This window comes from Homalodisca vitripennis, unplaced genomic scaffold (assembly GCF_021130785.1).
Source record: "Homalodisca vitripennis isolate AUS2020 unplaced genomic scaffold, UT_GWSS_2.1 ScUCBcl_3391;HRSCAF=8907, whole genome shotgun sequence".
Classification (NCBI taxonomy): Eukaryota; Metazoa; Arthropoda; class Insecta; order Hemiptera; family Cicadellidae; genus Homalodisca; species Homalodisca vitripennis.
In genome coordinates this window covers 1-22403 of record NW_025779512.1, presented here as the reverse complement: position 1 = coordinate 22403, position 22403 = coordinate 1, and the positions used below count along the sequence as shown (strand labels likewise).

At 33.8% G+C, this 22403-nt stretch overlaps 1 protein-coding gene across 1 annotated transcript; it reads right to left on the bottom strand.

Moving 5' to 3' along the window:
- Positions 1-9645: 9645 nt before the first annotated feature.
- Positions 9646-22235, bottom strand: LOC124372506. The gene is made up of 5 exons (XM_046830907.1): positions 22087-22235; positions 18873-18993; positions 16414-16610; positions 12920-13060; positions 9646-10279 (listed from the first exon to the last, which is right to left on the bottom strand). The coding sequence occupies exons 3-5, from the start codon at positions 16592-16594 to the stop codon at positions 10008-10010; spliced, it is 594 nt and encodes a 197-aa protein (XP_046686863.1). The 5' UTR covers positions 16595-16610; positions 18873-18993; positions 22087-22235; the 3' UTR covers positions 9646-10007.
- Between the last annotated feature and the right edge of the window lie 168 nt (positions 22236-22403).

The window sequence follows — 22403 nt, the reverse complement described above, 5'->3', positions numbered from 1 at the left end:
TGAGTGTGAGACAGCTTTATGCTACCCAATGTCCATAACAGCCAATGCTGAGAATGCGCTGCAGATAAGTCGAGATTGTTACTATGATGGAAGTTATGTTTTAATTATTAATATATCTTTAAAAAAATATGTAATATGCTGCAAAGAGTATTTAAAAATTAGTTTTAATGCGTCTTTGCTTAGGAGCCAACTGTAATAAAAGAACTTTTATAGAACTTTGTACACCCTTATCATTGAGTTATGGGAGAAATCTTATTTTAAAGATATGATTAATAAACGTCAAAATGCATTTTGGTTTTTATTGAACAGACTTCTTGAATATTCAAAAGATAAAGTACCAAAAAATTTTTTTGTCTATGAATGCATTTACCCGCGAGAACTCGCGCTACAAGAAGTTACGCAAGAACTCACGTTGTTAGATCGAATCTAACATCCTCCAACCAACTAAGAACGGCTTATTCATGATCTTCATTCATTGCAATAATTGTAAAGTCATAAAAGAGCAATCTACGAAATATAACTCAAAAGCAAACAGAAAAACAAGAAAAATCACTTAACTGATGGATTTAAACTGGCAGTTACGCGATCACTTGCGACGTTAGATCGCTCCTAACATTGGGCTGACGCAATCACTCGCGCTGTTAGGTTGAAACTAATAACCCGCGAGGAGCGTCCGCCCCCCCCACCCCAGCAACTTCTAATGTCTAAACATGATGCAATACGCAGCAGACGTACCCATAGAAGGATAAATTAAGGGTTCAGTGTTGTAAGATAACAAATAAAAAAAAATGTTATATAACACAAAAATTATGTTAGATTCAATCTAATAGCGCGAGTGCTCCCGGGTTAATTATATCTTTAAACTGAGACATATCCCATAATTCTAAAACTATAAATAAAGGCATAAATATGTTTTGAGTTTAACATAGTACTTATGAAGTTAAAGTCAAGAAAGCTAACATACAGTTCAGGTAGATCTATAATCTACGTGGACTTTTTTTCTGTTTTTAAAATACTACGAAAACTAGACTAAGTTTTGATATTAGCAGTAAGATAGAGTGCATCCATAGATTCTAACAATTCCTTTAGTTTTTTTATTTCATATATACAACACATATTTTTATGTTATACATATTAAAAAACAACAACAAAAAATGCTTGGATAATTATTCATTGTGGCTTAGCGTATAAAAATAAAGTATTTAGAAAGGAATTACTTTGGATATTTTTTATATAAAATAAAAGCAACAATGACACAATATTAATTAACATGGTGCAATAAATGTTACACTGTCTATGCTTACAATAGAGTGAAATAAAATATTAGCTGTTTAATAAAGACTTGCACCTAATTAACGTTCATAATATTCACATACTAATGTTCATGATTGAAGGCAATTATATTTTACATTATCATAATAACTTGCACAAAAGAGTAATTTAATTTAATTTATAGTTTTCTAGTTTGGGAAAACGGTAAATAAAACTAAATTTTGTATACCTTATGAATTTTAATGTAGTTTAAATATCTACTTAAAAATAATTTCTGTTCTTTTAACCCTTTTAAGGCCAGGCACTAATATAGACTTAATGCCATGATTTATAGTTCAAGAAGACTGTGTACCAATATATCAGAATTGTGATTATATTTTTTAAAAAGCTGCATAATGATAAATTAGTGCCAGAAAGACATTGGTGCTCCCCATCGTAATTTTGATTAGTCCAATTTTATTTGGCAACTGATCGCAGTCCACTTTCCCTAGAAAAAAGCCTTATTACAAATAAGAAACAAATTAAGTATGTAAACTCTTTAAAATATCTATATATATATATATACAGGGTGATTCATGAAGTTCTCCCCCCACTTCTACAGCACATTGTACTAGTAAAAATAATGAAAAAATGTTATATAAACATAGGTCCGAAAACGCTTCGTTAGCGAGTTACAGCTAGCGAAAGATTTCGCCTGAATTCCTGGGTAAAGAGTAAAATAAAGCCATACTGAACTTTTGGAAAGGTTAATTAAGTAAGAAATATCGTGGATTCTTATGTATTTTTACCTGATAAAGCTAATGAAATAGATTTCAGAACTGTACCTGTAGTAGTTTTTGAGGGATTCAGGGTTAAATGCAAAAAATTGGGGCACGAAACAATGTTTTTTTAAGTTTGATGTACAATAACTTTGTTAAATTGGTAATAAATACATAAAATCAACAGACATTAATTGTAGAGAATTTAATTCTGAGAAAATTGATATAATCAAAGTTTAAAATAAAACAGAAATAAGAACCAAAAAATCGATTTTATTCAGTATAATACATTACTAGCTGTAAAGAAATACCGTACGGTATTTAGTTAAAATAAAACAAAAACAAAATGTTTGTTCCTTAATGATGAGATAAATTGAGAAAACAAGATTAACTGTTAAATAAATTTGTTTGTAAATAAAAATATCATGTTTTATTACGTTGTAGTTGTTTTTAATAACAATTTAAATCAAATGTTCGAAAATAAATGAAGCAAACATTTTCCTATTATCGTTTACTAATCATCGAAATGCAGTTTTTTTTTATTTATTTCTAAGTTGGTAACGCACGAATAACAGCTGATCAACAATGGTATTCTGTACTGTTACGTTAGAACTGTGTATTAGTGGTGTTTTGCAAGCTACAGCAGGAGATCGGGTTCTGTGAATCGTGTTATTAAATGCAATTTTTCTGTGAGTTATAATTCGATTGTTTATTCAGCGAAAGAATGCCTTACTTATTTACATCAGAGGAATACGCTGATATGGTTTTTATTTTGGGTTACTGTAATGGTAATGCTAGAGCTGCTGTAGAAGAATATGAACTACGTACCCTAATAGGAGGATTCCAGATACCAAAACAATTTCAGGAACTTTTCGTACTCTTCGGGAAACAGGATCACTACCAAGTACTAGAACCAATTATGAACGAGCTGTCCAACTTGATGATTATATTGTTATTAATGCTGTTCATCGCAGTCCAGGTGTAAGTACACGACGTATTTCTAGGCGGATAGGAGTTTCGCAGTCAACGGTGTGGAGGTCACTTAATCGAAACAAATTTTATCCGTTTCATAAATAAAAGGTTCAACATCTACAGCTAGGGGATGGTCCGCTCGCTTGGAGTTTTGCAACTTTTTGAATATTAATAACCAACTCTACAAGCGTATTTTGTTTACGGATGAGGCACAATTCACTCGGGATGGTGTCAATAACTTGCACAATGAACACTCATGGGCAGAAGAAAATCCACATGAGGTAGTGGAACAGAACTTTCAACACCGATTTAGCGTCAATGTCTGGTGTGGCCTTTTGCACAATCGGCTGATTGGACCTTTCATATTACCTGGACGCCTAAATGCTGAGTTCTATTTGCATTTCCTTCAAGAAGAGTTGCCGCAGCTGTTAGAGAATGTTCCTTTACATCTCAGACAAAATTTGTACTTCCAGCATGACGGAGCACCTCCCCACTTTTCACGTGCCGTTTCTGCTTACTTAAATCATCAATTCCCTGGACACTGGATTGGTCGTGGAGGGCCTCACCCTTGGCCACCAAGATCACCAGATCTATCTCCATTGGATTATTGCATCTGGGGATGGATGAAAGGCATTGTATACAAGACAAAAGTGAATTCTCGTGATGAATTAATTGCCCGTATTATGGATTCGGCTGTGCAGATACAGGGAAGTCCTGAAAAATTTAGAAACGCAACAAAAGCAATACACAAACGTGCTGCAAAATGTATTGATAATGATGGCCTCATTTTCGAACATCTATTATAAAAAGGTGCGTACGGTTGGCCCAACCTGATTAATGTTGCTTAAAACTAGTAATGTATTATACTGAATAAAATCGATTTTTTGGTTCTTATTTCTGTTTTATTTTAGACTTTGATTATATCAATTTTCTCAGAATTAAATTCTCTACAATTAATGTTTGTTGATTTTATGTATTTATTACCAATTTAACAAAGTTATTGTACATCAAACTTAAAAAAACATTGTTTCGTGCCCCAATTTTTTGCATTTAACCCTGAATCCCTCAAAAACTACTACAGGTACAGTTCTGAAATCTATTTCATTAGCTTTATCAGGTAAAAATACTTAAGAATCCATGATATTTCTTACTTAATTAACCTTTCCAAAAGTTCAGTATGGCTTTATTTTACTCTTTACCCAGGAATTCAGGCGAAATCTTTCGCTAGCTGTAACTCGCTAACGAAGCGTTTTCGGACCTATGTTTATATAACATTTTTTCATTATTTTGACTAGTACAATGTGCTGTAGAAGTGGGGGGAGAACTTCATGAATCACCCTGTATATATATATATATACAGGGTGATTCGGTTAGTGTTACCGGCACTTTCTGAGCTGATTGTACTATAAAAAATAAAGAAAAAAGTTCATATAAACATGGGTCCGGAAATGCTTCCTTACTGGGTTATGGCCAATTGAAGATTTCACCAAAAATTGTGTGCAGGAGGTCAAATGATGATTTGCCGCGTGTTTATGAAGAGATATTTATAGACGAATGCAACTTTTTCTAACGGATTTTTAGATGAGAAATTGAATAAAGTTCATCTCATAGCTGTATCTCATTTAGTTTTTTTGTTATACTACAAAAAACAGAAATAAAATAATTTTGAAAACACTTTTTTAAGGTTTAACGGACAATTATTTTGTTAAATAGGCATTGAAGACCCACATTTTTACAAAGAAACTTGCAGAAAATTTAATTCTGAATAAAATTATGTGCCACACGGCTATTAACAGCGAAGTATTAGTTTCTGGAATTTAATTTTACAACAAACATTCTACCAAGCAAGAAATACGTATTTAGTAAATAAACACCGTAATGTAATGATATAAGGTACACAAATAATTGATTAGCATACAATTGTAAATACGATTTTAATAGATTAATGCTCAACTAAAAAACAATAATACTATTACTTTTTAGGACTATCCAAATGGTTACATCATGTACCTACATATCTTTGTCACGTTAGCTTTACAGAAGGTAAATTATGTTTTTATAAGTTGGTATCACAAATCAGCTGTTCAACAATACACTGCAATTTATTGAGGAATCCAAATTATTTGTTACCAATTCTGTACTAGTTTAATGAGTGCAATTTAATACAATTAATTTACTACTCGTTTGTTAGTGAAGTGTATTTTAAAGTAACTTACTATCACAATTGCAATGCCTTTGTTATTTACAACGGAAGAATATGCCGACATGGTATTTGTCTTAGGCGTTTGTGACGGAAATGCAACCGCTGCTACTGCAGAATACCGAAGACGATTTCCTAATCGCAGAGTTCCAAACCCAAAAACGATCAGTGGATCATTTTGTACCCTAAGAGTAACAGGTAAACTTCCTAGTATTAATAATTATCGGGATCGCCCTGCCCAGAATAATGTAGATATGGAAGAGGCTATAATCATGGCTACTGAACGCAGTCCTGGTGTCAGTACACGGCGTCTTTCTAGGCGATTCGCAGTGTCTCAGTCTGAAGTATGGAGAACTTTGCGCAAAAATAGCATGTTCCCTTACCATAAACAACAAGTTCAAAGTATTCAACCAACAGATCCTCCTCTTCGATTGGAATTTTGCAACTGGTTAATTAGAAACCGTCAACATCATAGAACCATTTTATTCACTGATGAAGCTCAATTTACCCGAGATGGCGTCAACAACCTTCACAATGAACACACTTGGGCAGAGGGAAATCCACATAGTACAATCGTGAGCAACTTTCAACACAGATTTAGTGTAAATGTATGGTGTGGACTCATTCATGATCGATTAATAGGACCATTCATTCTCTGAGGACATCTAAATTCCTGCATGTACCTAGAATTCCTTACAGAACAACTACCACTATTATTAGAAGATGTTCCATTAGCAGCAAGGTGCAATATTATTTATCAACATGATGGTGCCCCTGCCCACTTTTCCCATAATGTAACAATGCACTTAAACGAGCAGTTTCCCGGGCGATGGATTGGTCGCGGTGGACCACACACTTGGCCACCACGATCACCAGATCTAACTCCATTAGATTTCTGTATATGGGGTTGGATGAAGAACCTGGTGTACCAGAACAAAGTAAATACACGTGAAGAGTTAATAAATCGAATTGAAGATGCCGCCGCACAAATCAAAAACAATCGTGCAGCGTTGCGGAGGATAACTCGATCAATCAGAAAGCGAGCTGCTAAGTGTATTGAAGTACAAGGACTGATTTTTGAACACCTGTTATGAAAGTGGTACGTAGTATTATAAGCTTTAGATGAAAAAACAATAATTTATTTAAAACTTAATTTAAATTGCATCCTAATAAATCTTATGTGTAGGCTACTCTATGTCATTAAAATGCGGTTTTCCTTTGCTTTGGAATTTCTTGCTTGGTAGAATGTTTGTTGTAAAATTAAATTCCAGAAACTAATACTTCGCTGTTAATAGCCGTGTAGCACATAATTTTATTCAGAATTAAATTTTCTGCAAGTTTCTTTGTAAAAATGTGGGTCTTCAATGCCTATTTAACAAAATAATTGTCCGTTAAACCTTAAAAAAGTGTTTTCAAAATTATTTTATTTCTGTTTTTTGTAGTATAACAAAAAAACTAAATGAGATACAGCTATGAGATGAACTTTATTCAATTTCTCATCTAAAAATCCGTTAAAAAAAGTTGCATTCGCCTATAAATATCTCTTCATAAACACGCGGCAAATCATCATTTGACCTCCTGCACACAATTTTTGGTGAAATCTTCAATTGGCCATAACCCAGTAAGGAAGCATTTCCGGACCCATGTTTATATGAACTTTTTTCTCTATTTTTTATAGTACAATCAGCTCAGAAAGTGCCAACACTAACCGAATCACCCTATATATATATATATATATGTAGAAAAAGACCAACATATTAATATTAATTAACTATATTTCGCATTACGCTTCTTCAGGTCAAAACAACATAACAAAACACATAAAATAATTAAAAACATACATGTAAACAGATAAATAAATTAATAAGCATAATATTCTTGAAATGATAAACATATGTTCAGACTGTGGGTGTAAAGATGCGATGAGTGTTCAGATGATTTAAATTTATCGAAGATTTAATCCATAGGGAAATTTAGATTTTGTGACAATTTGACATGCTTGTTCTAAATTTCTTAATTTTGACGTATTTCAATTATTTTTTATTGATCGTATTGGTTTTACTGTATATAAATTTTCAAAAGATTCTTTGTGTATTTTACTATGAATGACTAATGGTTTTGATTCATCATTATGCTTAAAATCATAATGGTGACCTGTCATTCTTATTCTTAAATTATTTGTTGTAGAGCCGATGTAGTCTTTAGGACATTATTTACACTGAATTTGATATACTACATTTTTTGTATCACATTTTATATATATATATATATATATATATATATATACATATATAAAATAATTGTTCAAATCAATTATTTTTAAATTTTTAGCACTTGAACAAAACACAGAACAAAATATAAAATTAATAAAACCTTTAAAAACATAGCCCACTTATTTTAGCTCCAAATATAACAAGAAATTTCCTGAACTTTTTGTACTTTATAAACAGATTTATACTGTCAAATGTAGTTTTATATTATCCAAAACAAAAATTGTTAATCCAGAGCTTTCTCTGACAGAATTATAATTTTTTTGTAAATGCATGTTAAAAATGGTGTGTGTTAAAAAGCTATCCAATATTATTTTCTATTATGGAAGGAAATAACTAGAGTGAGGTGCTGACATATCGTTGCAATCAACCATAACCATGGTCAGATGATGTCGTCATGTCAGCAGTTGATAGTTCAATTTCCCTATATTGAATGATCTACAGGAACATTTTTACTTTGTGTGCTATGGTGGAACATCATGAAACATATGATTTGGTCAAAATATGGGTGATTCCCAAAATGAAACCATTCAAAAAACTTCAACAGACCTTCAGAGAAGATGTAGAAGTGTGATATAGGTACAGCTTGTGCCCGATTTCATGATGTACCAAATTGTTACAAAACACAAGTGCTACAAGTGTAATAGACACCCCACATTTCAATAGGCAGTGATTCTCATTCTGATCCAAATCAAAATTATGAAGTTATCGATCAAGTTAGGAATTTAGTGATACAGGATGAACAGTCTGTAAACTAGCTTGGAATTACTTAGGACATGTTAGAACCCACACACAATGACCCTAATTTTCTCAAAGGACTAGAAGACTCAAAACTGCGAATGATATAATGCAAAACATTGGCTCAACTGAAGTCTATTCAAAAAGAGGCAGTCAAGACTTCCAAAAGTAGTAGAGTATTGTAATTAGTGTTTGTAGTCAAAAAAGATTTTCTTTAACCCATTGCGGATCGTATTGTTTTGGCGCGCGGGCACGAATTAATTTACGGTCAGCCGCCGCACGAACAGCAATGGTGCGCCACAGTATCGCTCGCTTTTGTATACTAGAAAATTCAGCTGTGAAGGTATTCGTTCAGATGGACCATGGGCCTACTGGGGTATCTGTCGTGTAGGAATGATAACACGCGAGCAAGGTTCCGGGGTGGCAGGGATGATGTCTGAATCATGTCTAAATAAAGCGGCTCGTGCGAAGCGATTACAACATTCGGGCCATTGTCTAGACTAAACCCGCCAACATGTACTTCTGCGTCGTTTAGTTCTGTGTCACTAACCTCAAAAGTATTATAATAACAACTGAAGAAAACACCCAATCAGAAGCGCTAAAAAGCAGAGAGTAAACTCGTATGAATGATTTTTCAACTTTGATATACGATTGCGATCTGTAGGATATTTATAAAACTTTTGAAAACTCTAAACGTAGACCATTGTTAAACACTCTTAGTTGACAAGTGAAGACGATCACCTGATCTATCAGACATTAATAGAACTATTTGGAGGGAAACTTAAAAGCAGACCGCTTTCACGAACCTGAGCTCGTCATCGTGCCATTAGGCCCGGCCGCTGCGTGACGAGCCCAGCTTGTCAGTGATCCGCAATGGGTTAAGGAGATCACATGTTAAAATATGTTGATGAGTAAACATCTTCCAGATTTAGGCTGGATACTTTTTGAAATCACCTTGCAAAGGTTGCATATTGAGCCTGGTCATTGAGCATCCTCTTTCTCATAAATCAGCTGGTTCTGAGCACTAGAATTTTGTATATTCACCTAGTTTTTTTACTGTGCTCCATCTTGAAAGGGTTAAAAGATGGTATAATACACAAACAATACACCTATTGTTTTCGAATTAATATTTTTTAATAAATATTTACAAATACTCAACTATAATATTTATTAAAAATTTAAACTGCCATAGTTCCACTGCTGATGAGATCAGTTACAATATTTAAAAACCCCAAAAGCTTTAAAAAACAATGAAATGTGTTTTGGCTAAACAGAAAAAGGTTTTATTAAATTGCTACATTATTTTCAATTCAATATAAATTATTCCACACTATATTATGTAGATTTGGCTTACAAGAGGAAGTTTACTTTGTGCATGGTTTTAACTTTGAAGAGATCAATAGCAGTCTTACACGTTGATGTATTTTCCTAACGATTTTAATAAAATAAATGAATAAAAGTCAGACCCACTGATAAAGAGTTTGTAAAGAGTGAGTTTTGTAAATGTTATAGTGTGCATCAACAGAAAAGACCTTATTTTAATACCTCATACTATCCACCACTTCATGTAAATTTTCCTATTATCCTCAGAAATCATATTATATTACACCAGACAAAAATGTACAGTAACTAAAGAGTGCATACTGTAAATTTAAAAGTCCAAAATAAGTAACATTACTAAATTTAAAATTGAAAGACTTGTTCTCATGTTTCCATGTTGCAAATAGTAGCTTAGGTTAGACAAAATTATAAAAACATTATACTGTGCAAATACAATAGAAGCATAAGATACAGTCACTAAGCCAGTACGGGATGCTCGTCGGAATGTGGTCTGAAGAAGACGTTGGGCCCGCGCTGCGGCCAGCTCTGTGCGGCATATGGCAATACGCGAGCACACAATTCTGCAGGTGGAGATACTGCATCACAGCTACAAGTCAGCCGCAGGCGACACACGGTCAACTGGCTGGGTGGGGCTGGCGGGGAAGTGTTGGCCCCTCGAGAAACCCCTCGTTCCAGCAGACACTGCTCTTCCACAGTTGCTCTCAACACCTCCAGGTCATCATACTTTTCTGAAACAGTTGAAGCCCCCTTTTGAAACTTAGCACATTATCACAATTACCATAGAAAAATAAAACAAGCTGTGGAGTTGCAGCTCAACACACAAATAAAAAAGTACAATAAAGCAGATTGAAATGCAAGTAAGAGGAGAGTCTAACTATGTTGCCCCATTTTATATCCACCATTTCCTTACCTTCTATTGTATATTTTTCCCTTTCTGATCCTTTCATTTCTATTTCAAATCAGTATTACTGGCAAAATTAATTAAAAAGCTTTGCTTTAGTTATGAGAATGTTTCTTTACTTATAAAACAAATGAGACACAATGAAATTTTCATTAATGTGTTCCTTTGTGTAGTAGATGCAAATTATATCTCTTATAAATTACTAGAGGGTCCTGGAAGGTGTAGGTTGAGACACTGTATACAATGTTTTGTTATACAGAATCAAAATTGAATCTTTTTTAATCCATTTAAGGAACAGATGACAGATTACTGTCAGTGAAATTACTGAAAAAATCAGAATGGTAACTCTACTATGTTTGCTACACACCAAAATACATGAGATATTAATTAACATGTACTTCTGGTATTGAAAAATCTAGGTAACAGAACTTGAATGAATTTTACTTGCCAACAAAATACAATGTCTTGATGTATATTTTTCTATGGTAAATTTATTTCTCTTTTATTAGTTTAGTTCAGGCTTGGGCACAAACCCTATTAGTTATATCCAAGCACATAGCAGCCAACTTCATAGGGGCCCAATTTTGGTTTTGGTTAGGTTAGCCCCACCAATATCTCTGAAGTTAAAGTTTACATAAAAATGTTCAAAAGTCAAATAAAAATGTACAGTGTTTGAAGTTTTGATTACGTTAACAAACAAATAATACTTATATCAGTAAACTTTACATAACAATGAAAATACATTACTGTTTTACTATTACTTTTATGAAAATAAAACTTAGTGTTGGTAATTAAGAAATTGGATTATTATTATTGTAGTAAAAAATAACTCTAAAACCACCTTATTGATCTGGTTAATTCATGTGCTGCTACAACCTAAACACCCTATTGTTTGTCTACCATGATCTAATGCAATTAACTTTTATTTTTTCCAACCACTGCCGATTTAGCAACAAATATGTTTTTGTGTGTGTGTTTTATCATTTATATCTGAGTTTAAACACAAGTACGAAATACACAATTGAGAAGTATTTCTTGAAAAACCAAGATTCAAACAAACATTGAAAAGAACAATATGCCAGCAACTCCCCAGCCATCATCTTGCAGTTCTTCTTTTTCTACTTTGTATTGATTACCATCTGGTGGAAACCAGGGAGATAAAATGTACTATTAAAAATCAAGGTTTATAACATATAGTTACATTGAGTTTAATACATTTATAAAGCAGCTGAAGGTTTAATGAAATGAAAAAAGAAGAAGCTTTATATCTCTCCGTTTGTACAACTGAAAAAATATGTTATAAAGGTTTCATACAGACAAAAACACTCATGCTCTTAAGTAAAGCACATTATGAGTTGCATGTAAACCAAATATGACAGTATTTCTGGATGAACTGGTTGGCAATAAAAACTGCACATAATATTTTGTGCATTTTTACAACAATAAAATTGATCGGTCGTCAAGGGTTCGGTATTCAAGGTCATGAGGATAACTCATCACTGTTTTAACAATTACAAATTTGTGAAAAGACGTTCAGCCCGAAATAAAGAAATGGATGAGACATTCCAGATGTAAATGGATACTACATGAAATTCAAAACAAAGTAGTTGATACACTAGCCCAATCTATGTTGAGGTCCATGATTATAGAAATCCAAAATAATCATTATTACTTTGCTGTCTTAGTTGACAAGGCATTTGAAATATCTGTACAAGAACGATTAACATTTTGAATTTGAAGTGTGAATTACAATTAAAATTTTTGTGAAGTTCCGAGCATTTTCTGCAAGTGCTACTTACCGAAACTAAACCCCTCTACAGTAAAAGCTATTATTGTTCACCCAAATTTAACAGATAGATTTAAGGAACTGCAAACATTTTTATAAGCACTTTTTATACAGACCACGATTCTTACAGTAATTAATCAATACATATTTCATATTTTACTATATAGAAAAAAATTAATACACACCCGTTTTTTACCAGGCAGGATATCGGGTGGTATTCAGATAACACCAGATATAAAACTAAGCTTGACATTCCCGAACACCATCTTCCTAAACTAGGAACTTCTTTCAAAATAAATCTGTTGAAATTTTTAATAACTTTCCTGATATTGCTCACACCACGTCTTTCAATAATTTTAAACAAAATACTCTTGGCTGGTTAATGAATCACCTTCATAACTCAATAAATGAATGTCTAGAAGACAATATCTGTATTGATTTTAATTCTAAATAATTTCTTCCAATTAAGTGATGGATACTTGTTTTATGTTTAATTTTGTTAACGTTGTAAGTAATGTAATGCTTAACTGTCAAATTATATATTTGTAGCTTTTAATTGATTGACAATGTCTATTTCTTATAAGAGATCAGTGGCAATAAAATTCTTGATTCTTGTGTAAACTGTTTTATTAGCATTCCTTACTTAATAATTTAACTGCATTCCGGAAGCCAGACACTAACCTGGGGAGATCCTGGCCATGCGCTCCTGGATGCACTGTTCGTCCCTTGGCAGTCTGATGTATACACTGCTGGACGCCGGCAGCCAGTGAGTGGTCAACACCACATCCACACCCCCACCATCCAGAGAGGGCACTAAAGCACCTGACATAACACACACAACGTACCATGTCTTCATCCAATATAGTACACAAATTACGTTCCGATTCCCTTTTGAATCAGATAACAAATACAACACTTTAGCTCTCCACGTTTAGTAACACTTGGAACAGAAATTTGGGCAATAATGTAAACAAAATTATCAGCATGTAATCACATGCCATAGTAGAGTTTGCGTTATTATCATAATTAACCCTTTAAGCGTCATGAAAAATTGGACCTGATCCTTGATAAAGTTACAATTTTTAAAAATTTCCAATGTGTAAAGTGAAATTTATTTTCGCTTCTGTATGTCAAAATAGAGTTATTTACCGGTAAATAAAATTTGTTTAGCCCTTTTTGGATATCCTAGGCTAATTTTTAACTTTTGAGAATATCGTAGAATAATAGTGTAGTTGTCACTAATTTTTTTATCATTTATTCAGTAAATAGGGGAATGAAACACAGTTTTACAGATAAACATATACTATATTACAAACTAATAAAATTAGAAAAATACAAAAGTAGACAAAGAGTGTTTATTTGGTGGTGGGCTGTCACAACTGGCATTCCACGCGACTCCCGCAAGCCACTGTTATCGCTTGGACTTTGAACCTTCTTATCGCTCGGCTACCTGTAGGTCGGCCTTGTGGGGCTTGAATTATATTTCTTGTTTTCTGATAACATCCTTATGACCGTAGTAAAATATGAAAAAGTTTGGGGTTGACCAAGTAATTGCTCAGAATTACCAAATCTTCAAATTCCGAATCGTCTGGATTCGCCATTCACACGAATAATTGTAAACAAAATAAATAAACACTGGACACTGCTGTATATAATATTAATAATTTACTTTAAAAAGAATAGGACACAACAGAAAATTAGCGATAACCGAAATACATGTACGTGTACCGGACGCTTCTCACTAACTAACTGACTAGATGCCTTGACGGGAGCTCCCGTCAATGACTTTGTGAAAGGAGCGGGGCCACGCCTGCTAGACAGTGTTTGGCCAATTAGAAGCCACTGCCACTCCCACTGTAATAGAATTCGAGGCAGGGCAACCCGTCTGTTTGTCGCATGACTACTAGAACCATCTAGCAGCAAAATATTCAACTAACATAGCAGTAAGAAAATAACGAATGCAAAAATGCGGATCCACGGCAATAACGTTTTGAGCTTGTAGTGGCCCTCCGCGGATCCACGTCAATGACGCTGGAAAGGTTAAACAAAATGTATACATACTCGCACTGAGAAGCCTACTTTAGACCTTTATAATTTTCATTCAGCAACTAATTTTCCTAGTAGCATTTATATTGTAATCCAGATCAAGAAAATACATACATTCAATGGTCAAGGTGAGTCCTCTTCAGTGCAAAAGCAACTACTTCTGGTCTGAATAATAATTTCTTTAAAAATGATGTCTTCTTGAAATTCATTAATCTCCATTTGTAAGGCAGCTTTTCTTGAGTGAAAAACCTGTGCTGCTTCACTATTCCATTCACCATTAAGTTTGAAAGAGAAGCAGTTGCTTAGAACTTGTACATTTCTTATTTTCCCCAAAATCATTTAAAAAAAGTTTCTAATGGTTCGATATCACTATCAACAGTTTCAGCTCAGATAGATATGATGTTAGGAAGTGCATCTGTTAATCAGTGATATCCTCACACCAGATACCAATTTGAAAAGCTCCTAACTTCTAACACACAAGCACTCCTTTCCCTTGTAACATCAACTTTATTAGATTCAAATGTTTGAATATATCTGTTAGAAAGGCAATGATCACTACGTTCAGTTCTTTGTCAAGTAAGAAGCCTAAATACTCACTTGCAATATTTTCTTCACCTTCACTTTAAGACAGAAACAGTTTTATATCTTCAATAACTGCAAAGGAAGCTGAAGAACTGTTACGCTCAAGAGCAGGGCTTGATTTACAGCAAAAAATACTTTGTTGAATGATGCAATGGTAGAATAGTACATTTTAATTAAATCCCAGATCACTTATTATTCGACCAACCAAGCCTTTGTTTGTCCCAGCATATTGCTCGAACTCCATCTGTTGCTGCTTATATTATCTTTTTCAAATCTAAATTTGCATTTTCCATTAAACATTGTGCAAGTCTTATCCACAAATGTAACCTTCCATTGATATGATAGTTAACAGTTCTTCAACGAACTGCTCTTCAGCATTGTCTAAAAATCTCATAACTACTAGCTGGGCCGTGTCAGTGATCACATGACTTATCTAAGGCCAATGGAAAACTATCTGTGCCTACTAAAACTTGTTTTAACATTTTATTATTTTCATCTGCAAACCCCTTTGTATTTCTGGTAGTTGTGGCTGCAGAAACTGGAATGCGACTAATAGTGCCAATAACATCCTGTTTTATTCTCAAATAATGTATTCCATTCGCCAACAATCATTCTTTTACTATTTCTGCATCAGTAAAAACTTTCATATGTTTGGCGAGAGTCCTTGAAATGCGCAAAGAGGTTTCTGCAAATTTTTCTTATGTTACCATACATCAATTCAACATTTGATTGAAAGTTGAATAACTGGCACATAAGGAATCAACTTTTGATTTGCGTAAATTGCTGCCAATTGGAAATTTTGTATAAAATGATTTGTGTTTGGTCTCGGTGAAAGTGATGTTTAAGGTTTACACTTTTAACCACAGATACTTTTTGTTGACAAATCAAACAAACGGGTAAGGCCCCAATTCAGTTTGGTACTATGAACTAATATTTATCAGTCCATTCTGATAAGAACTGACTATTCTCACTGTCTTCTCTTCCATTGTAGCAGTTGCTAAACTGTAACTCACTTACAAAACTTACAACATCACCAAACAGCACATTAAACACAATAAAACTACAGTTTGTAAAACAGCACTATATTAATATTCACTGGCAGCCGATGACTGACAGAAAGACAGGCGACCTGGCCGGGCAAGCCCAATCTGGAGGGAAATTGGTGTGTTGACCAGCCAGGTGGTTAGTGGGGGATGGCTGGTGTTTAATTCAGTACAATCGAATACTGATACTCAAACTCACTTGCTAGACTAACTGCAGTCTGAATAATAATGAATAATGAATAAAAGCTTATGTTATTAATTTCAAAAATTTGGTAATTGATTACTGCAATATCTGTAATATCCACATTTTTACTGTATTTTACATATTACTCAAAAACTGTATTGTGGGCCGTTCCAAACGAGTTTGTGGTCCGGACATGGCCCATTTGAGGACCACTGTTCTAGGACATTGGGAAGTTGAAAAGCTAAAATATAATTCTTCAAGTGTTGCACCCCATTTTAATCCCTGTGGGTTGTTGACCTTCATGAAAAGTCTTTGCTTACCAGCAGATCCAATGTGAGGCAGTCCTCTACTGATGATGCTGCGTCGGATCCTGGGTTCGGAGTCTTCCCTCTCATCTCTCCCCAAAGTCCCAGGAGGATACAGTTGAGGAACCTCCTCCCCATCCTGCCCAAAGCCTGGCTCCAGCTCTGGCAATCCCTCATTGAGAATGTTGCTGTACATGCCCAAATTCGAAAACCTGTCCACACATTAATTAACTTTAACTACAAAAACAAATATTTCTAAACTGTAAAATTTAAGGAATGCAAACAGACTCCTCACCACAAATAATTATTAATTAATTAATTTAAAAACAAACGCTCCAATAATAGTTAAATTTTTTTTATGTGAGGCCTTCTGTTCTAAATGAAAACATCATCAGACCCACATAACTGAAATCAAAATGGTTTTATTTCCATATCTTGTGCCCTAAAACATACTAAAATATGGACAAAATGTTTTATTATAAAACCTTTTTGAGCTACATAAGTAGTTTCTCAAAAACATAAAAAAGAAATTAAACTATTATTTTAACTATATATATATATATATATTATTTATATATATATATATACAAACTAGTACAATACATTTCAACTATGAATTATTAGTGATTAATTTTCTTTTCCCACACCGTAAGTTAGGGCTGTAAAATTTGTCAATAAAACAATGAAATAAAAGTTTTTATTAGCCTAAGAGAACATGTTACAATGTTGTAGGGTTTGTTAATAGATAAGAAACTAATATACTAATTTAAATTAATTAAATCTTACAGTAAAATTGTACAAAATGTCCAAAATAATTTTAAACATGGCATATCATGAATTCAATGTGTACACTGTTACTAATTTCCTGGTGAATCTGGCTTAAAATCATCAAATGTATATATTTAATTTTCCAGCAAAAATTCTTTAATGACTCTTTTGAAGAGATGTTTAATATTGGAATCTGTTGCCATGCTAATGGTAATTTATTTTAAAAATATTGGTTATTATAAGAAAATTATTTTTTAAAGAGGGAAGTTTTATGTATTGGGACAGAAATAGCATTAATGTTCCATGTAAAATAATTATGTTGGGAAATGAGAGGTTTGGTTTGCACACTTTTGTAAGTTTGAATCAGGATTTCCAATATGTATATACGCTCCCTCACTGTAAAAATTCGAAGATCTTCAAAATGGTTCCTGCATGATTGGTTATTTCTAAACGATTGCAGTCAACGTCTAAATCGCTTATTATCCTAATTGCTTTTTTTCTGACTTTTGAAAACTTTTCTATAAACGGTGACATGCCCCATTAATCAATACCATACCTCATCAAAGACTCAAAATAACAAAAATAAACGATTTTTACCATTCTTAGATCAGTCAGATCTCTTTCTGACCTATTAGGAAATTGAATTGAATTAGGAATTTTTCTAATTGTATAACATGCTGAAAATCGATTTTTGAATTAATGATTGATGTGATTTTCCCATCTCAAATTGTCATCTAAAATAACACCAATACATTTTTAAGTTGTAGAGGAAGTTAATTTATTTTCAAAGAATGTTATTTCTATTTGTTGAACAGTATTTATGATAAAGTGAAAAGTTAAATATTGATGGTTTTGAGATATTTAATGAAAGTTTGATATTCTTAAGCCAGATATATATATTAAACTCAAGTTGTCTAGTAATTTTTGAGATAGATAAAATCTGCTCTATGACTTAAACTTGCAGTGTCATCTGCAAAAAGAATTAATGGATTCTACAACCGGCCCGATTGCTACCAAACTGAGGACAAGAAATTCCCTAGATTTCCCATGTCAATGAATCAGAACTATGATAGTTCCGAAATAATATAATCTCGCAATTATCTTATTTGGTCCTGAGCTTGTGAAGCTCATTGCATCATTGTAGCTCTCAACTTATGATTTATAAAAACCTGAGCTTGTGAATTGCTCTTTAAAGTATTATGAATTGTTTAAACATTTTTAATATATGAATGGTTCTGAAACTGCGTTTAATGTAAGAGATACATCTGAAAGCAGATAATGAATGCCTAAACAAGAAAATAAATAAGAAAAAGAATAAATAGTTGTAAAACTCCTAACTAATAATTAATAATACATGTGACTATAATAAATATTTGAAGCTAAAGTAAAAAATAAGATATTGGATCAATTTACTTGAATGGATAAGGAGAGCTGAAAATACCAACCATTTTGCCACAATGGCTTGATGTCTATAACATTTTCTTTATCTCACACTTCCAATGAACCATAGACAATCATCTGGATCTAAATTTTTATATTTTATCGAGTCATTTTATCCACGACATAGCTAATTCTCTCCCACATAACTCGGAGAGTTGACTGTAATTGAGTTACAAACTTATTTTCTTGATCACCTTCACATAAAACTAGATTTCCAAATCAAGTCAATTAGTTCAGAAAAGTTTATTTATAAACGTGACCAATACCTTCTGTTCTGAAGGTCCAGAGAGTTGCCGTAAGCCGACTCCTGCGGATGCCACTCAGCATGAGGCCTTCTCTGGGGAAATCTCTCGTACTCTTCCAGGCTTATCGGTAACTCTTGTGCTCCTAGGTTTATACATTTTTTTATTGATGTATACTGAATATACAATGTATATGTGGTGGGTTACTTTTAAAATCATCTATAGAGAGAGAGAGAGCAAACACATTATTAGTTCATACGCTAGGTTATTAATTTAGATGAGAGATGCCACGAATAGTGATTTGGCCAAATACTGAATGCCAAATATTCGGCTATGTACTTGGCCACACCCAGCAGGGATCACTTCTGGCTGGTTTATACGAGTTCCAGTTGAACCCACCACTGGGCACAGCAAAAACTGATGTGCCACTTCAATCTGGGCAACCTTATGGATGTCCAGTAGCGGCACATCACTAACCGCAAATGTTGAGATTCTGGGGTTCATGGGCAATTCAATAGGTCTAGTCTACTGTGGAAGATGACTGTTGGAGTTGGTGGGGTTTGCTCCCTTACCTCAGAGGTTCTTGTTCACTTCAACAAGGGTGTGCCTCCCCCTGCCTACTTTGACTGGAGAGGCTGGTTCAGAGCTGGCCTCCCCTTCTTCCGGGATGACTTTGAGATGTAGTGTCCCATAGAATTATCTTCCTCATGTATCTCAATAGGAGGCGGCCCCTACTCTCTAACCTTATCTATCCTGAATATCCTATCACTCCGGTAGCAGCAGCGCAAAGGTTCTTACAGGACTAAGTGCAATTTATAAGCTTCTTGTCCTAAGAGAACAAAAAAAATATATATATATATACTTGGCCAAAAGAAAAACAAATATTCAGCAACCAAATGTTCGGCAAAAGATGTGCATTTTGCATGTGACAGGATACAACGTCTCAGTGTGATAGAAGCAGGCGTATTTGTTTCATTTCCATGTACATCGCGTCACTACACGCATCATTTGTTTAATTTTGTGTTAAAATATCACTGTTTGCTTGCCAAAAATTAAAGAATGGCATCTTCTAATAAGAAGTCAGCCATTTGGGAATATTATGAGATTTTTAGTACAGATAATAAACTGACTGTGTTTACTATGTACCAAGGTCTCGTGGAGTGGAGAAGAAAAGAAGCAAGTAAGTAAAATATTCTTACTATTTATTTTTACTTAGATATTATTATGTTGTATGTATTATATATTAAGCAGGTAACACACAATTTTAGTTATAATTTACGTAGTATGTAATTACTAATTGGTAAATTGTAATTGGTAAATGTAATGTAGCTCTTACTATTTTGTTGACAGATTTGATAGAAATAAAATAAAAATAATACTATTTCTAATTACATATTCTTTTTATTATCTTTAGCTTTTTTTAATTAACTATGAGTAGTTTTCTTACAAAGTACCTACAGACGTACGCGGTCGAATCTCTGGGCTTACAAAATTTATCCTAAAGCGCTTCTATTTCTACATTCGAACAAATTTAATACTTTTGTAACATCAGTTTTAATAAGTTAAGTAAGCCGTCTATAAAGTTTTTAAATATTATTATGTATTATTTTATTACTAATGTGGAGGAGGCTCATAGTCCAGCAGTGGACTGAGGGATTAGGATTCCTCATTGGTCTTGGGTGGCAACTGAGTGTTACCCCTGGGGAGATACTTTCCCAATTCTTTGGGGATCACCTGAACTAAGGTAAGCCCATTCCCTAGACCCCAAGATCCACTTACTTATCCATGACAGTATGCCCAATATGATAAAATATGTACAAGACGCAGACTATGATTATGGAAAGTGTTTTATTCATTCATTGTAACTATCAAAGAATCGCCAAAGTCTAAAACTGAAATACCACAGAAGATAGCTGCTGCGAAATGAATTGTTACTCATTTTAAACAATTTGTAATAGCACAACAAGTTTAAATCAATTCGTTAAGAACTTAACTCGTAAACCACTAACTAGTAAAAGATGTAAGCACATGCTGGAATTCGATCTATTATTTAATGGAGCGATTATTAGCTGGAGCAACAGCGAGCTGACTCTTTCTATATTACGGATCACGAATCTTTAAACAATTTGACACCTTCTCAGTGGGAGTTAATGGATCAATGCATCAAACTCTTTAAACTATTCAAAGAGATTAGGAAAATAACCAGTACAGATATTTCCTGTATCTCCGATGTGATTCCACATTTTGCAACATTATTTAAATACCTTGAGAAAAGAAACTTCAAATAGAACACCAAATTTAACTAGAATGAGATCATCACAACAAGAAGAGCTTAAAAACTGTTCCAATTCGATGAAAATTACAAATATCTGGTTGCCACTTTTCTTGTTTTCAGACTGGTTTTCTAGGATTAGTTCAAGTGGAAAGAGCAAGACAGAACATTTTTTTTAGAAGCTCTGAAAATGAGTTGTGATGAGTCAAGTAGTACCGTTGATGATTCTTCTCCACTTCGTAAGAAAAGAAACAACAATGAAACTGATAAAAGTAAAACGGAAATACACAACAGTTTTTGGAACTGTTATGAGGAATTCGCTACAGATTACATGAAAAACGATGGAAATACAGAGAAAAGTTCTGTGACAAACGAGATTGTTATTTATTTGAAAACTATTCACCTGAATCAGACAACAGTTACTCACAAGTGGTGGTTAACAAACACAAAAGTGTATCCAATCCTGACAAAATATTTGACTCAGATATAATGATTATTATTCATGTTTAGTTGGTTCTTGTTGATCATTGATTGTATGAACGTGTTTTCATTTTCACTAAAGTGACATTAATCGATAGTAAACATTATAATGAAAAGTAGTTATTTATTAATAATATGACCTTATGTTTGTGGTGTGGGCAAGATCCCATCACAGAGAGTTCCCGACCCTGAGAGAAGGACTCAGTTGGAATACTTAAACAGACATTATTCTTTACAAAACAGATAATCCAATTTAGCCAACCTTGCAAAATTTATTCTTCGGAAAGAATGAAGAAACCTATTACTAACCGCAAATAGGCTTCTAAGGTCTTGTGGGATGGCTTCAAAATAAGTGATGAGAGAAGTCAGGGAAATATTAACCAACCTTGTGGTACTGATGGTACTACAGCAGTTACAGCATCTTATATGTGTAACATGTAAAAATGACCATGGCCCTGAAAGGTTGAGTGTGTGTGAGCAACTCACCGAACTGCTGCCGATGGAAGGTGCTGTGAGACCGGTGCGGGGAGCCTTGAGATGCTCCACAGAGTCACCCTTGTGGTGGAAGTTTGACATCGGTTGCTGAGGCTCGGCTGGTGAGACCCAACTGCTGTTGTGCTGCTCTGGCCACCGAGATCCTGTCACACAAGTCAACATTATCTAACATCACCAACGAGACTGAATTGTACATATTATTTGTGACAGTAGATAATAAATATTTATATAAGTAAATATGAAAGAAACTAGTGCACAGCATTTCATAATTTTAGTGTGTATCTCTGTTACAGCCAGGAGCATGAGTG

Excerpts from the sequence above, each read along its gene's own strand:
- LOC124372506 (XM_046830907.1), bottom strand. The coding sequence starts at position 16,594 with ATGTACAGCAACATTCTCAATGAGGGATTGCCAGAGCTGGAGCCAGGC. Across the intron at positions 13,061-16,413 it reads GCCTCACATTGGATCTGCTG|GTGCTTTAGTGCCCTCTCTG; the intron begins GTAAGCAAAGAC and ends GTGTTATGTCAG. Across the intron at positions 10,280-12,919 it reads CATGGCCAGGATCTCCCCAG|AAAAGTATGATGACCTGGAG; the intron begins GTTAGTGTCTGG and ends CAACTGTTTCAG.